At 45.3% G+C, this 16161-nt stretch overlaps 1 protein-coding gene across 5 annotated transcripts in view; it reads right to left on the bottom strand.

Moving 5' to 3' along the window:
• LOC108706545 (cytoplasmic polyadenylation element-binding protein 2) overlaps positions 1-8059 on the bottom strand; it is a 63806-nt gene extending 55747 nt beyond the window's left edge. For 3 of the 5 annotated variants that reach the window (XM_018243054.2, XM_018243056.2, XM_018243057.2), the window contains exon 1: positions 6612-7991. In XM_018243054.2, the coding sequence (XP_018098543.1) occupies positions 6612-7619 (1008 nt within the window). In that variant the 5' untranslated portion in view covers positions 7620-7991. Of the gene's footprint in view, positions 1-6611 lie in introns of all 5 variants that reach the window. The other 2 variants (XM_018243058.2, XM_018243055.2) reach the window with 2 other exon arrangements.
• Positions 8060-16161: the final 8102 nt, after the last annotated feature.

Here is a 16161-nt window from a genome sequence, read left to right as displayed (position 1 = left end):
CATTTTCACTCCACAGCACATTTTTGATTTCCAGCAGAGCCAGCGGAACAGGCTTGTTAAAGTTGTGTGAAGGCATCAGAAAGAATCAGTTAATACAAACACTACACAGGTTCGCACACATTTCTCAGGCACTGATCTCTTTGAGGAAAAAAGTGAAATCAAAAAGGCTTGTTGCCCAAGGCACAGGGAAGTGTAAGTGACTTAGCAAAGGTTACAGGGAGCAAACTCAGCCCTCCCTATTGACAATCACGAGACCTAACCACTAAGATTATTTTGTTAAAGAGCCAAGAAAAGCAAGTCATAGGGAAAAACATAAAATCATAGTTTTACAAGAGGCACACCGCTACATAGGGCGACACTTTCTATTCAGACCTTCTCGTATTCATCTTCCAGTCTGAAAAGACATTCTAACTGCCTTGCTATTAGGGTAAACCGGACCGTAGCAGAAAAGCTTTTTGAAACAATAATCAAAAAAAAAATAACGACCAACCGCAAACATAGAATACCAGTTGGTCTGAGAACACCATTGTGCACAACATAATAAAAGGAAAAGTTGCTTAATTTTGTTTTTCTCAACAGGCAAATTGAGCTTTCATGTAATACAATCTCCTGGGTTTAGCAATCTGGATCCCTGGGTTAACACCTGCTGGTTATTTGTATTTTACAGGGATGGGCTGTGACATAGGAGGATAACATAAATCCTAAAGCTCATCATATGACAAGGCCCCAAGCCAACACACACCGAGCTCACAATCAAGGCAGTGTGCAAAGCATGTGATGTACAATAAGGACGGATTGTCTCTCTTTTCACTAGTGCACTGCTTCACCCGAAACTCCCCGCAATCCTCTTAAGAGTCAATTAAAATGGTGACGAAGCACAGTGAACATTACTGCCATGAAAGGATGGGGGGAGGCCATTTTTACCAAAGGGTTACAGAGTTCACTCTATAAGTATAGTGAGTTTACTGCCACCATGTTTTCTTTCTATACCTACTATTACCCATGATCTACAGTCCCTCATCATGTTGCCCCCACTAAAAGGAGAACTAAACCCTTAAAATTAATGTGTCTTAAAATGACATTTTATATAGCAAACTTATTGCACCAGCCTAAAGTTTCAGCTTCTCAATAGCAGTAATGATCCAGGACTTTAAACTTATCACAGGGGGTCACCATCTTGGAATGATCACACTCACATGATCAGTGGGCTCTGAGCGGCTGTTGGGAATCTAATCTTAGGAGTTGTGGCAAATTATCAAGCAGAAAATGAGGTTGGTCTGTAATATAAGCTGAAGTTACAGGGCTAATGCTAATTGCAAAGAATAATGTATTTGCTTGTTAAAGGGGTTGTTCTTCTTTAAATGAACTTTGTTTGTAGAGAGTGATATTCTGATATCATTTGCAATTGTTTTTTATTGTATATTATTTGTGGTGGTTGAGTTATTTAGCTTTTTATTCAGTAGCTCTCCAGTTTGCAGAAGTAGGAATCTGGTTGCTAAAGTCCAAATTACCCTAGAAACCATGCATTCATTTGAAAGGGAGTCTGGAATATAATTAGGGGAGGGTCTGAATAGAAACAGGAGTAATAATAACAATAACAAAACATTTGTAGCTTTACAGAGCATTTGTTTTTAGATAGGGTCAGTGACCCCCATTTGAAAACTGGAAAGAGTCAGAAGAAGAGGCACAACTATAAACAATAAGTCATGAAGACAAACTGAAAAGTTGCTTCAAATTGGCCATACTATAACCCTAAAAAAAGATAATATTTAGCACTGGAAACAACTGTAGGATAGCCGTGTTTCTACCAACATGCCCGTCTGCAGAAAATAAAGAGAAGCGAGTCCTGTGACCTTCTAAGCCTGGGGTTTGGTGAAACCTTTATCTGCTGCTATTCCTGTGCAGTGATAATCTGGTCACATTTGCAAGACTTTGGCCCTGTGTTTTGCTTTTTCCAGCCATCTACCTTAACGGGGAAATATCACTGAAACTGTGAAGTGCTTTCTTGCTTCTATTTAAAGGGGTCTTGTGAAAAAGAAAAAAAAATAGGTATCCCTATAAAAAAAAAAACCAAGGCAGGCCACGTTAAGGGCAGGGGCACACGGGCAGATTTAGGGAGATTTAGTCGCCTGGCGACAATCTCCCCAAACTGCCTAAAATGAAAAACCGCCTGCGGTAATGCACTCGCGGTGCTTTGATTTCCGAAGTTTCCTCTGTAGGAAAGTTCGGGCGACTTCAGAAAACAAAGCGCCGCGAGTGCCATGCCGCAGGCTTATTTCAGTGAAGCAGGTGGAAGACACTGGGAAGCAGTTCGCCCCAAAACAAAAGCGATTAGTCGCTGGGCGACTAAATCTCCCCGAATCTCCAGGCGTGCCCTTACCCTAACACTATTGAAAAGATTAATTAGAAACAAATAAATATAGTATTGACAGTATGGTCTGACAGCAGTGCCACTTTCAAAACCAACCATGAATTTAGCACACCCACAGCCCAACAGGATTTTCCATCTTTCTTGATCAACAGGTCATTGTACACGGATACTGATAAAAACAGACATTAGGACCCTATATATGGCCAAAAAAAGCTCCCAAATTGATCAAAAGTGATAGAGTTATCGGCCCATACCAGGTCAGCTTTAAGATATAAGTATGGACCTGTTATCCAGAATGCTTGGGACCTGGGGGTTTATGCATAATGGATCTTTCCATAATTTGGATCCCATACCTGTATATAGCCTGGTTCAACCTAAACATTACTGTTAGGGAAAGTAAAAAAATAAAAGTACAATTTCTAAAAATATGCAGTGCCAATCACCTGACCAGTCTGCAGAAATGGATTACCAGCACAGACTAGGATCTCATTGGTTCAACAGGGTCATATTATAGTACTATTTGGGAAAAGCTTGCAGTTTCATCTCCAGACTGAAGAGCCCTAGGAGAAAGCCAGTTTTAACCATGATTAAGGGCTATTCCACACGGGGAGATAGCCTTGCGTTTGCGGTCGCGGCGACAAAGCGCCGCGCCAGTCGCCGCGACCGGCGCAGGCGACAGTTTTGTATGGGCGCCTATGTAAAAACGCCTGTGCTAACCACACGAGGTGATGCGCTTTTCAACAGTCGCCTGAAAATGCCTCGCCAGGCTTTTTCAGGCGACTGTTGAAAAGCGCATCGCCTGGTGTGGTTAGCACAGGCGTTTTTACATAGGCGCCCATACAAAACTGTCGCCTGCGCCGGTCGCGGCGACTGGCGCGGCGCTTTGTCGCCGCGACCGCAAACGCAGGGCTATCTCCCCGTGTGGACTAGCCCTAAAGGGTGCAATTAATAAGCCAGTCTGGTTCCAGTCTAAGGCAAAGTCTAGAGGTCCAGTTACAGACTGTGTGAATATAGCCGCTGAATGAGGACAAAAATTTGCTGGCATAGCTCCCTATATGAGCAGCCAAACAAGCAAAGGACACACGAGCCACATTCACGTGTATATAGTCTGCGGGTAGCGTCACCCCTGCAAAATATCCTGTGACTAGGGAATGCAGATAAAAGGTTATATATTAAATATGCAGATGGTCTCAACAGAACGCTGAGTTTTAGAAAGTGCCCAATTTTATATCATTAAATATGTGACAAAAATATGGAAAGTGACGTTAAATAAACTGTGCAAATGTTTTCTAAGGGATCGTTGGGTGTCACCTACCATTAAATTAAAAGAAACAGAGAGAAGGCGAAACAGAGAGCGAAAACAAAGAAAGAGAGACAGAGAGACAGAGAGAAAAAGACGGATAGAGAAACACACACAGAGAGAGAGAGAGAGAGAGAGAGAGAGACAGAGACACAGAGAGAGAGGGAGAGAAACAGAGAGAAAGAGACATAGAGAGGAAAAACAGCTGACATCTAAAGGATCAGTGATCACCGCCCAGATCAGCAGATCAGAGTCAACGTTCCCAGCGCATAAGATATGCCTCAGCAAAACCAGGCCCATGAAAACAATCGGGGGAATTAAGGGAATTATGTTCTGTTTGTTTGATTTGTGAATTGAGATACTATTTCATCCCTCTGCTGACAATGGGCTAGGACACGTTGCTCAGTACTGCAGGACTCCCAGACTCACAAAAACAGAGACACGACCAGAACAGAAACAATTTGCAATTAATACAGTAAATATTATGGGCAGTGGAGAGAGAGCAGACAGTGATTTATACACCTTAGATATCACTGCTATAGGATGTATTGTTGTGGAAAAAAAATGAAAAATAAAAAAATAAAAAAAGGGACAATGGTGGGCAGGGGGGAGAAGACAATTTCTATGTGTAGAGGGAACACAAACCCCTAATTTCTATTAACACAAGGCAATGAGTAGTTATCTGGCTACAATCTTAACCACAAAAAATCAAGGCAAATAAAATGGATTGTTGCAGGTAAAAGGACATTACTTTGATGTTAAAATGGTGGTCCGAGTTTATACAAGCCATGGTCTATGTATGCTTCACTGATCATATGGCCTTGCACAAACATTAGGCCTCAGCAGGTATCAGGCCTATAACTTAGCAATGTAGCTAGAAATACAACAATAACTACCCAACACCGGTACAGATTGTGACTTCTGGTGTTTCAACAAATACATTCTCCCTCCATTCTATGTATTAATTTATAATACCAGGTATACCCAACTGAAGGCCCTTTAGATGATAAAAAAAGGCCAACTGCAAACCTGGCACCAACTAAAGGTATGGGACCGGTTATCCAGAATGCTCAGAACCTGGGGTTTTCTGAATAACGGATCTTTCTGTAATTTGGATCTTCACACCTCAAGTCTACTAGAAAATCATGTAAACATTAAATAAACCCAATAGGCTGGTTTTGCTTCCAATAAGGATTAATTATATCTTAGCTGGGATCACGTACAAGCTACTGTTTTATTATTACAGAGAAATAGGAATTCATTTTAAAATTTTGGATTATTTGTATAAAATGGAGTTTATGGGAGATGGCCTTTCGTAATTCGGAGCTTTCTGGATAACGGGTGTCCAAGTACAAAAGAAAATCTCATCAGGGCTGCAAGCTACTCATCATTGGATAAATTACTATACCATATTACAGTGGAAGCAATTATAAACATGGCAGCACCTTCCACATGAGGCTAGAGAGAAAATGTTCTACCAACAACCATACAGTTGTTTCAGGACAGGCAGACATTTAACAAGGGACTCGCATTAATGTTCTTATAATGTATCTGTATAGCACAACCTATTCCTCAGCACAGACGGAAGAAAGTCCCTGACCAATGGAGCTTACATTCTAAGGCTTATGAATTGTAAGAATTTAATTATGGAAGCCCTGCAGAATTGACCTTATAAGAAAGGCTGCTATTAAAGAAGTCTCATTTTGAGAACATGTATAGATCTAAATAGCAGCAATAAGCTGTCGTTCCCCATAAAAAATGGAGTCACATCTGCCTAAGCGACATGACAAAAGGTCAGACCATTACTCTCAATGCAATATGGCGCCATATAGAACTGCTTGGTTAATAACAGGCTACCCACAAATCAGTCTCGGGATGATCAGACAAAATATAATTAGGTCTTCCCATTGTCAGCCTTGATCAACGTCTTCCTCGAAACTCTTAATAGACAAATCTAATGACCACCATCGGATATATAATGCCCCTTATTGTATACACGGAAACAACAATGATAAAACACAGTTGCGTTTGGAATAGCAGCAGATAAAGCATTACTAGAACAGAACACAGGCATATATACAGTAGAATTTAAGTCTTCCCTCATTTTACATTGTTGTTTTGTGGAGAGATAATATATATATATTGCATAATTAATTTCCCTGATTTTATATTTTACTGGATATTACACCATTGTTTTCTGGTATCCATAAAGCTCTGAATTACAGAAAGACCACCTCCTATAGACTAATTTTATCTAAATATCCCAAGTTTTTAGTAATAATCTCCTTTTTCTCTGTAATTAATGGGGTATATCACTGACAGTTTTAGTTGCCCTTGGTGTGGTCTTTCATGGACAGTGGCAGCCTAGCATCTAGCTGTGTCACTTGCCCATAGAGGGACATGCAGTGACATTCGCAATGACTGCCAGTGACATGTGCCCCCGCCGAGTACAGCAATGGCTCTCTGATACCTGCCCCTACGCTGGGCATATGAATGACAAGCAATGGCATCTGTCAATAGTAAAGAACAATAATGAGTCAGTGACATTTGCCAGACATTAGGGAAGTAAAACAATGCCTGCCAGTGACATATGCCACGTACAGTGCACTACAGCAGCTATAGATATGACAGTAATGGGGTACAGCAGCCATAGATATGACAGTTATGGGGTACAGTAATGACAACTATAGATATGACAGTTATGGGGTACAGCAGCCATAGATATGACAGTAATGGGGTACAGCAGCCATAGATATGACAGTAATGGGGTACAGCAGCCATAGATATGACCGTAATGGGGTACAGCAGCCATAGATATGACAGTAATGGAGTACAGCAGCCATAGATATGACAGTAATGGGGTACAGCAGCCATAGATATGACAGTTATGGGGTAGAGCAGTGACAGTCAGTGGCACATAATAATAATAATGATTATTACCTGGTGGTGGTTGTAGCTGTTCCTGTGCTGGAGGAAGGCTGCAGTCTGGTGGTGTTGGTGGTGCTGGGGGTTGAGCTGGGGGCTGACAGGGGATCTCCGGCTCTGCTGTTGTTGGGGGATGTTGATCTGAGCCGAGAAGGGGCTGTTGTATCCGGGCACGTTGATTGCTGGGCAGGGGTTGGCAGAGAAGCTCTGGAAGAAGGCGGGGTTGATGGAGGAGGGGATGCCCGGGTAGAAGGGGTCGGGGTCGGCAGGGTGCGGTACAGTCGGCTGTTGGTGCTGCTGTTGGGGCAGTGCTGGGGGCGGCGGGGGAGGAGACGAAGTCTGTACAGACCAGGGAGTAGCAAAGCCGGGCAGGGCAGGGGGGGATCCCCCGGGGGTCGGAGCTAATTCTGGGGATCCGGGGTAAGGGCCCCCCAACAGGTTGGGGAGGTGCCCCCCGTGTGACTCCATACTGAGCTTGCCCTTGGCCGGCAGGTGCTGCTGAGACAGAGCAGGAGGGGACGTTGCCGCATGAGACTCCCCCACAAGCGCTTCGTCGGCCGAGCAGGAGCTGGAGGAGGAGGGGGAGCCAGGCAGGTTCTTGTCCGGACTCTCTAGTTCCTCTGCTGCTGCCGCCGGGGATCCGTGTCTCTGGTAAGTACTGGGCTGCTGATTCATCTCCCCGGGCTGCGGCTTCTTCAGCTCCTCCCTAAACGCGTCCCCCTCCTGGAGGCTGAAGTCCTTCCTCTTGGCCGGTTCCTGTAGCAGCAGCAGAGCAGGCGGGGAGACTCGGCTCGGGCCGCTCTTACTGTGCTTGTTCCCCGGGCCACAGCTCACCCCCAACAGAAGCTCATCCTGCATCACCTGCTGATACCCGGCCGACAGGAACAGGCCGCTGCCCGACGAGGAGGAGGACGGGAACTGCCCGGAGCTGCCTCTGAACGTCCCTCCGCCAAACAGGCTGCCCCCGCCGCTGCTGGAGGAGACACTGGCCGCCTGTAGTAACCCGAAGCCGTAATCCCCCATCTACCGGCTGCGTCTGACTCTTGTCTCAGAGATATTGCCTCACATACACCGACTGTCTATTCTCCTAGAACTCTCCCTATATATATTACTGGCTCATACACTCCATATACTCTGACTACACAATTGTACAAGTGGAAAGAAAAATAAACATATATATTATATATAGAGAACCCGAAGCTGCTCGTTGCCTTGTGTTGCAGGTGAGGAGGTTGCAGCGGGGCTTGTTACTAGTGAGGGCTGAAGCACTTCTGATCTATAAATAAAGGAATATGTATATATTATATAGCGTCTCTTACTTAGTTCTTGTGCCCCGTGTTCTCTTCGCCCCCCTCCTCTCCTCCTAATGCCGGCTGCTTGACTGCGGGGTGACATTAAGAACCCCGGAAGTGCACACGTCACAGCCCGGTCGTAGCCCCGCCTCCTTCCTAGTGCGGCTATGTGGAGAGTTCTTTGCAAGCAGCCCTCGCCCCGCCCTCATTCATTATTACAGTACAGCGCCCCTCCCCCTTAGCACAGGGACGTCCTGGTCAGACAGAGCTGCTATTATTAACCCTTAAGTGCTCGTGGGTGTTTACAAATATAGTCTTTTCTTAATAATTCTTTTTTTTTAAGATAATCAATTTTGGGGCTCATGGGAGAATGCACAGCTATCCAGGATTCATCCCACTACAGTGTCTTGCAAAAGTCTTCACCCCCCTTGGCATTTTTCATGCTTTGTTGCCTCACAACCTGGAATTAAAATGGATTGTTTGAGAGTATTCACCATTTCATTTACAGAACATGCCTACAACTTTGAAAATATATCTATATTTATATTTTTATTGTGAAGCAAACAGCAAATAGGACAAAATAACAGAAGTCTTCAGCGTGCATAACTGTTCACCCCCCGTAAAGTCAGTACTTTGCAGAACCACCTTTTGCGGCAATTACAGCTGCAAGTGGCTTTGGATAAGTCTCTATGAGTTTGCCACATCTTGCTAATGGGATTTCTGCCCATTCCTCAAGGCAAAACTGCTCCAGCTCTTTCATGTTGGATGGTTTTCGCTTGTGAACAGCAATCTTCAAGTCTGACCACAGATTCTCAATTGGATTGATTTCTGGACTTTGACTAGGCCATTCCAACACATTTAAATGTTTCCCCTTAAACCACTCGAGTGTTGCAGTTTAGCCGTATGCTTTGGCTCATTGTCCTGCTGGAAGGTGAACCTCCGTCCCAGTCTCAAATCGCAGGCAGACTGACACAGGTTTTCAAGCCCGGATTTCTCGGGCAGGCGCCGGCAAACATCGCTATTGAATGGGGACGCACAGGTCACCATGATGTGGCTGGGCGGCATGCCGCCCTAGGCCCTGGCCTATGTGGCCTTGCCACAAATCCGGGCCTGCAGGTTTTGCTCAAGAATATCCCTGTATTTAGCACCATCCATCTTTCCCTCAACTCGGACCAGTTTCCCAGTCTCGGCTGCTGAAAAACATCCTCACAGCATGATGCTGCCACCACCATGTTCTTGGGGTGATGGGATATGTTGGGTTTTTACCAGACTTTGCATTTTCCTTGGTGGCCAAAAAGTTACATTTAAGTCTCATCTGACCAGAGCACCTTTCGCCATACATTTGGGGAGTCGCCCACAACTCAAAACGTGCCTTCTTATTTTTAACTTTAAGTAATGGCTTTTTTTTTCTGGCCACTTCTTCCATAAAGCCCAACTTTATGGAGTGTACGGCTAATTGTGGTGCAGATCCATCACATAAAATAAGATTAAGAAACATTTAAATTACAGGTTGGAATGTAACAAAAGAGGTAAAAAGCCAAGGGGGGGGGGGAATACTTTTGTAAGGCAGTGTACATCTCTCAGCTGCATTTTGGGGAACTCCACCTGTTCCCTTAGAAAATGCCAATTCTAAAGGATATGTGGGGTTTCAACCATATGTATAAAAGTAATTGTAATTCACGTGTCCCTTTTCTCTTCCTCTGGGTCTGACCTTTGAAACAATGTAGCAAAGAAGTCAGTTCTAAGGGTCAGGGCTTCTGCTACATTGTTTCAGGAGTCAGAACCATGATATTAGATACTGGTTTCTATGGCAATGGCAAATAGCCCCCGACATGTCTGAAAATATGTAACGAGTTGATATGGAACGCTGCTTCTTTTTTTCCCCTGTGGCCCCTTTAAGAGCCGCAAAGTGCCTGGCTAGTGCTGCTGAGGCAGTGGCAACTGAAAATCATATCATACTGAGATTTTTATATCCTGGACTGGAACATGGCACTGGGCACCAGGTTACCCAACCACTGCCATGTGGAAGGTACATACTGCAGATATATGACTGCTGCAAACCTAGTCCACTCTCCCCAGTTACACTTGATAGTCTAATAAAAACACTTTGATGGGATTTATTGCTGGCCAAGGTCCCTGTTCCCATTACACAATATAAATATTAGGAGTGCTGCTACCTTGTGGGTCCCTAATCTCCATCTCCCAGCATCCCCAGCAGCTGCCCTGGTAATTGTAGTTCAGCTGCTCCTACAAAAAGGACTCCTGCGCTACAGAATATGTTGGATGAGTGAGTATGGGGGTGGGGTCGGTTTTTAGCTGATTCATTTTTTTTTTTTTTTTTTTTGGTACAGAATATTCATGACTTTAGACCAAAGCTGGCTGCAGCAGCAGATGTCACCCCCACACAATACAATCTACTGCTTTTGTAAGAGGAGTGTGACAGCAGCAGATCTTTATTTACACTAGGACTGAGCTGTGAATGAATGCCCAAACGCTATTGTACAACGCTGCTGAAGCTGTTGGTGTTTTTTATTAAAGGTCCACTGTACATATGGTTTTATTCTTTAATTATCTGGCCTCACGCAAAAGACTGATGGTGGCCATACACGGGCAGATAAAGCTACCAATATCGGTTGTTTGGACCGATTTGACAGCTTATCTGCCCGTGTATGGGGGCTTCCGAGGGTCTTCCTGATCGATATCTGGCCATGATATAGATCGGGAAGGTTGGATTTTTACCCGACCGACCCGTCGGAGCCGCTTGGCACATTGTAATTCGATCGTTCGGCCATACGGCCGAACGCTCGAATTACCCCCGATATAGCCACGCAGTTTAGTGGCATATCGGGGAAAGATCCGCTCGTTTGGCGATGTCGCCAAACGAGCGGATCTTTGAGTCTATGGCCACCTTAAGGGTTAGTTCACAAGAGGAGATTCGGGAGATTTTGTCTCCTGGCGCTAATGAAAAGTCGCCTGCTCTAAAGCACATGTGGCGCCTTGCGTTTTCAGAATTCGCCTGAAGTTGCCTCAAGAGGAAACTTCGGGCGACTTCTGAAAACGCAGCACCGCGTGTGCTTTAGCGCAGGCGACTGAGGAGGCAGTTCGGGGAGATTGTCGCCCTGAAGTCGTGTCGATTAGTCGCCAGGCTACAAAATCTCCCCGAATCTCCTCGTGTGAACTAACCCCAACCCAGACAGAAGCAGTTGCATAATTAATAGCAGGGCACCTCCTTTGCTTCCCAGACGAGCAAGGTCAAACCGTCCCTATCTATAACTGCGCCTCCTCCCCCACCTTTAAGTAGGGGTAGGTTTATAGCAGCTCTGGACTGGGAGTCAAAATAGGCCCTGGCATTTCAAGTTCAGAGAGGCCCAAACAGTTCCCCACCAGCCCACGAAATAGTGACTGTCTATGGCATCGTACAGCAACCCCTCTGGCATTTGCCAGAACCCACAGATTGCCAGTCCGGGCCTGGTTTCTAGTAGGGACACAAATAAGGCAGGTGCCCAATTAAGGAAGGGAGTGATCTTTATAGCTGTTATTGTTCTCTCTCTATCTGCAGCAGCGCTAGTTCCAGATGACATTGTGTGCCGGGCTATTATCACACTGCAGCAGTGGGTGCTTGGCACAGTGACGTGGGCTCAATTGCTGCAGAGCCGAACGTGCTGCACATGCGCACACCGGAGCGAGCCGCCCGCCTGGTCCAGCTAGAAGCCAGTGACGTAACAATGCAGGGAGCAGGCGTGGTCAAAGGCACTGCCGTGGGAACCACGAAGGGAAAGTTGGCAGCCTGTAACCCTTTCCAGCCCGTGCAGCTCCAAAGCGACACCAAGGATAGAGTGTGTCTTAGTTCTTTGTTAAACATTTTTTGTCTCTCAATTGTAATGTGAAATGTAGGTGTCAGTTTGTATGCTTTTCTGTGATTTCTCCATATGTAAATACTGAGGATGAAATAACATGGAATTATTTTGATGAATGGATGGATGCCACCCAGGCTTCACATCTATTAGGTCTCATACAGATACAGTGTTCCACCGCAGGAGAGTGCAGAATGAAATGCCACCAAATACAGTACGACCACCATTTTACATCCCCTGATTTTATGTTTTCACTCGTTTTACATTGTTGTTTTGTGGTCCCACCTATATATTACACATAATACATTTCCCGGATTTTACATTTTCCTGGATTTTCCGTAATTGTTTTCTGGTCCCCTGAAAAACGTAAAATGGGGGTTCTACTGTAGATGGGTGTTTCACCCCTGGGTTCCCCTGTGGTCAGTTTTCACGTGTTCCACCGCCGGAGAGTGCAGAATGAAATGCCACTAAAACCTTGTGGTCAGTTTTCCTGCATTTTAACGCAGAGGGTAGTGTAGGACTGGGGTGTTTGGGGCCCCCCACCTCTCATAAGCCTCCCACCCTTGCAACCCACACTACCCCAGACGTGAGCTCCAACGATATCAACCTGCCTTACCCCCCCCCCCCACTAGGGTTGCCACCTGGCTGGTAAAAATGATGCTTGATGCCAAGGTTATTAATAGGGAAAATGGCAAGAATATAGCAAGGCGGGTATTTTTTTCCAGAAAAGGTGGCTACCCTACCCCCACGCATGTACTCGCAGGCACACCTGTCTACATGTGTCTTGATTTACTTTGCTGCGATCAGGAGTAGGGGTCTATAGTATCCTGCAGGGAGCAAAACTGGGTTGGCGGGGCTCCCTGAGGTCCAGGACCTACTGGGTTTTTTCCTGGTGTCCCCCCAGCCCAGTCCAACCTTGGCAGAGGGGTGCAGAACGAAATGCAGCCTGTTCTTTCTTATATTGATGTACTGACACAGGCACATCCAAGCACCTAAAGAAGGTGGAAGGCAACACATTTAGTTCTGCAGTTCCCTGCTGTGAAATGCAGAAAAACTGATTGCAGGGGAACAGGTGGGGAACACCCATCTGTATGAGCCCTAAAGCTATATCAACAGAAGTGTTTGGGAATATTAGATCTGAATATGCACACTGTAAGGTTGGACTCCAGAAACAATGTAGCAGAAGCTAGGTGATGAACAGACCTGGCTTCTGAATACTGAAATTAGTCTGGCCAATGCGTCTTCGCCGATGGGGCGGAAAGCCCCCCCGCACCGCCCCCAAAGCAGCAGCCCTGGTGGGCCCCCGCCCCAGCGACGAATACTCATTGGCCAGGCCCCCCCCCCCACAGCTGCAACCTCCCTCCGGCCCCCCGCACTTACACTTTTTCCTGTTCGCTGCTGCAACCGGGGGCTGGGAGGGAGGTCAGAGGGGCAGTCCCCAGTCCAACCCTGATTACTGGGGAGTACAAATGGCATGGAGATGCCCAGTGTAATAATTATGGGGGAAGGAGAACCTATGGGTGCTGGGAGGCTCAGGAGATAAAGAGGCCCAACGGGGAACATAATTATTAGCAGTTAAATATATGTTCCCAAAGATAAGGGGGCACTGCATAGGCTTTACAGCATGATTCAATGTATGTCACAGTTTGCTTTCTAATAGATAAATACTGTAGATAAAGCCATATCAGAGAGAATATTTTCTCCTCCTGAATCCACTAGCTCAGTATAGTCCACTTACTAATGGTCTCTATGCCACTTTGATGTACATAATGATTAATTACTTGGGATTCATTTGGGAGCCAAAAATGAAAATAAATCTATCTGAAATCATTAGCTCTGTCACAGAACTGATTGCCAAGCATATATCCACTACCTACCAAATTCACTGTGACGTCTCAAATGCTTCTTAATGTATTTGTTTGCCAGAGGGACCTGCACACAAAGCTTGTTGCAGTAGGTCAGATAGAAAGAGGTGAGGGCAGACGTGATTGGATTCAGCTACACACCACCCTAGCAAGTGTACCATGCAATGCAAGTAGAATGTGTTGCCAGTAGCATAAATTCATTGCAAAAATAGCCTTTAAACGTTATCACTTATCCACCCTTTGACTGTAATGCCCTGTTTCTAAAATCAAACGCGGTTGAGCAGGTTCTTCTGGATTTAGGCAAGTCTTCAGGGAGATACTGATTAGCTCAAGAACACACTGAATAGTTCAGTTACAGTTGATTAAAATAAAGTCTCTAAGTTTGAAATTTCTGGTGGAAAATAAAAAGTGACTTTAGAAATCATGGCTGATGGCCTCCCTAATCTGGTGGGGCCTTTGCCAAATTATTTATGTGGCCCTAGCTGTCATATAAACTATGTAAACTACAAAGTGGCATAACTAAGTTACTGGGCCCACAACAAAATAATATTAGGGCCTCCAGTTTTATAAACATGAAACTGATAACCCAGTTTCTTAAGAGGAATGTTTCATAAACGTTCCTCTGCTTCCTCTCTAGCTGGGTCTCTGAATCTATGGTGCAGGATCTTCCATCACACTTCACAGTACCAGTGATTAGACAGTGGAACACGGATCAAATTAGTGTGACTGATCCATCCATGTGTGGCCAAACCTTACATAAGTGGTTCTTAAACTGTTTAGCCTTGGTTGGGGGGCTCAGCCTGAAGGCGAGTTAGGGGCAATGTTTGGATATTTTCGATCTTTGATACTCCTGGAAGCCCAGGGTTGGAAAGGGCTGGTGGGATACTGGTGGGTCACTGCCCTTTATGGACCCGCCAACCCAGATTCACTCCCCTTGTATGCTGCCAAGGCTCCCTGTCTGTTTACTTCCACAGTCACACCAGTTAAGGAGCCAGAAGAGGTGTAATAAGGTATGCAGCACGGCACTGTGCGGGCGGGGGATGGGGAAGATGGATGGCGGGAGGGGGCCCTTCCCCAGTGGGACTGACACTGCTCAATTAGAGCAAACTTTGGGGAGTAACCACTCCTTCAAAGCCCTTGGAACTATTGCTGAATGTTTGAGTTTTCCCTATGTTTGCAACCTTGTTATGAGCTAAGGGGATATAAATATGAGAAAGGAGTGAAAGAGTGGCCTATAGATTGCACCGCCCCATAGTGTTGCCCAAAGATGCCATAAAGGTAGTTAAAACAAAACTTTTATTATCTGTATTCAAAATTGTGTGTCACATAAGAATACTTAATTAGTTAATAAACCAAAATTGAATTAAAATTTAGGAAGGAAAGCTCTATAGTATGAACTGCTATGAGCTTTAGCGTAGGAACGGAAGTTTGTATTGTATTGGCGCTATTGCAAATTCACAGTTTACTACTAAATAAAAATGGATTCACTAGGCTGACGTCTAAGATAGATGCACGTTTCATAAAGCCCACAAACCTCCTTCTCAGGGATCCCTCCCCCGTACAGTTCTCATGGATCTAGGGTTAAATGTGGGTTGAGCGTCCTGTCTGCTAGAGCCAAACTGTTATGCTGCTACTGTCGGTTAGTAATTCTACCGCCGGTACACACAACTATTCTGTATACAACCCCGCCAACCGCCAGTTACTCTTAGCTCATATTTACATAGAGAGAAAAATGGAAGCACCTCCCATCAAGATGAGGAAGCATGTGCAAGGCCAAAATAAATCTTATATAAATATGAGAGAGGAGGGATACCCTGACAGGTTTTCGGATTTAAAGGGAGGCTTAAGTCAAATAAGTCCAACAACTATTGCCTTACACAGTACAAGGTACGTCCATAACACCTGCTGAGAAGATTTCTGTAATGTACAATCAGGAACCTTGAAGGCAGCTGGTACGCTCAGACACACAAGGGAAACCCTGTGGATGCTGGTGTTCACCAACGCCCTTTTGGAGCCCCGGGCTTTCTGCTGAACCAACAAGCAATTAGTGCAATAGTAACGATAGTCCCTATAAAGGTACCAGCAAGAATTAGGCAAGGCGTAGTCACAAAACAGGCAAAAAGGTTGAGGCAGGCGTCAAGAATCGAAGTCAAAACAGGCAGAAGTCAAAAACCAGAGAAGCCAGCTTGGGCACTGTTAAAACAGAGGAAGGTCTTTGTAAAGGAGAATTGGGCAAAACATTTGTATCTCGCTCCAAAAAATGTCATAATGACGTTTGGCTTCAAAACGTCACGACGCACACGGCGAACGAACCGGAACATGTGACAGTGCCGGAAACGCGTGCCCCATAAGCCGGGGAGCGATGTAAGAGAGTGGAGAAATCTCCTGGCACGTCTTACAATTGCCTAGCATTGAATAGAAGATTGCCTAGCATTGAAGAGCAGACTGCCTATGAGTTGGACCAGAAACTTTTCATCCTTCAGTGTTTTCTGTTATAACTGTGTAGGGATGTGTAATATAGCCATCCCCAGTATTACTTAGCAGGCAGCCCCCT

This window comes from Xenopus laevis, chromosome 1S (assembly GCF_017654675.1).
Source record: "Xenopus laevis strain J_2021 chromosome 1S, Xenopus_laevis_v10.1, whole genome shotgun sequence".
In the NCBI taxonomy this organism is placed as follows: Eukaryota; Metazoa; Chordata; class Amphibia; order Anura; family Pipidae; genus Xenopus; species Xenopus laevis.
The sequence above is the reverse complement of the archived record's forward strand: the minus strand, read 5'-3'. Positions and strand labels throughout refer to the sequence as shown.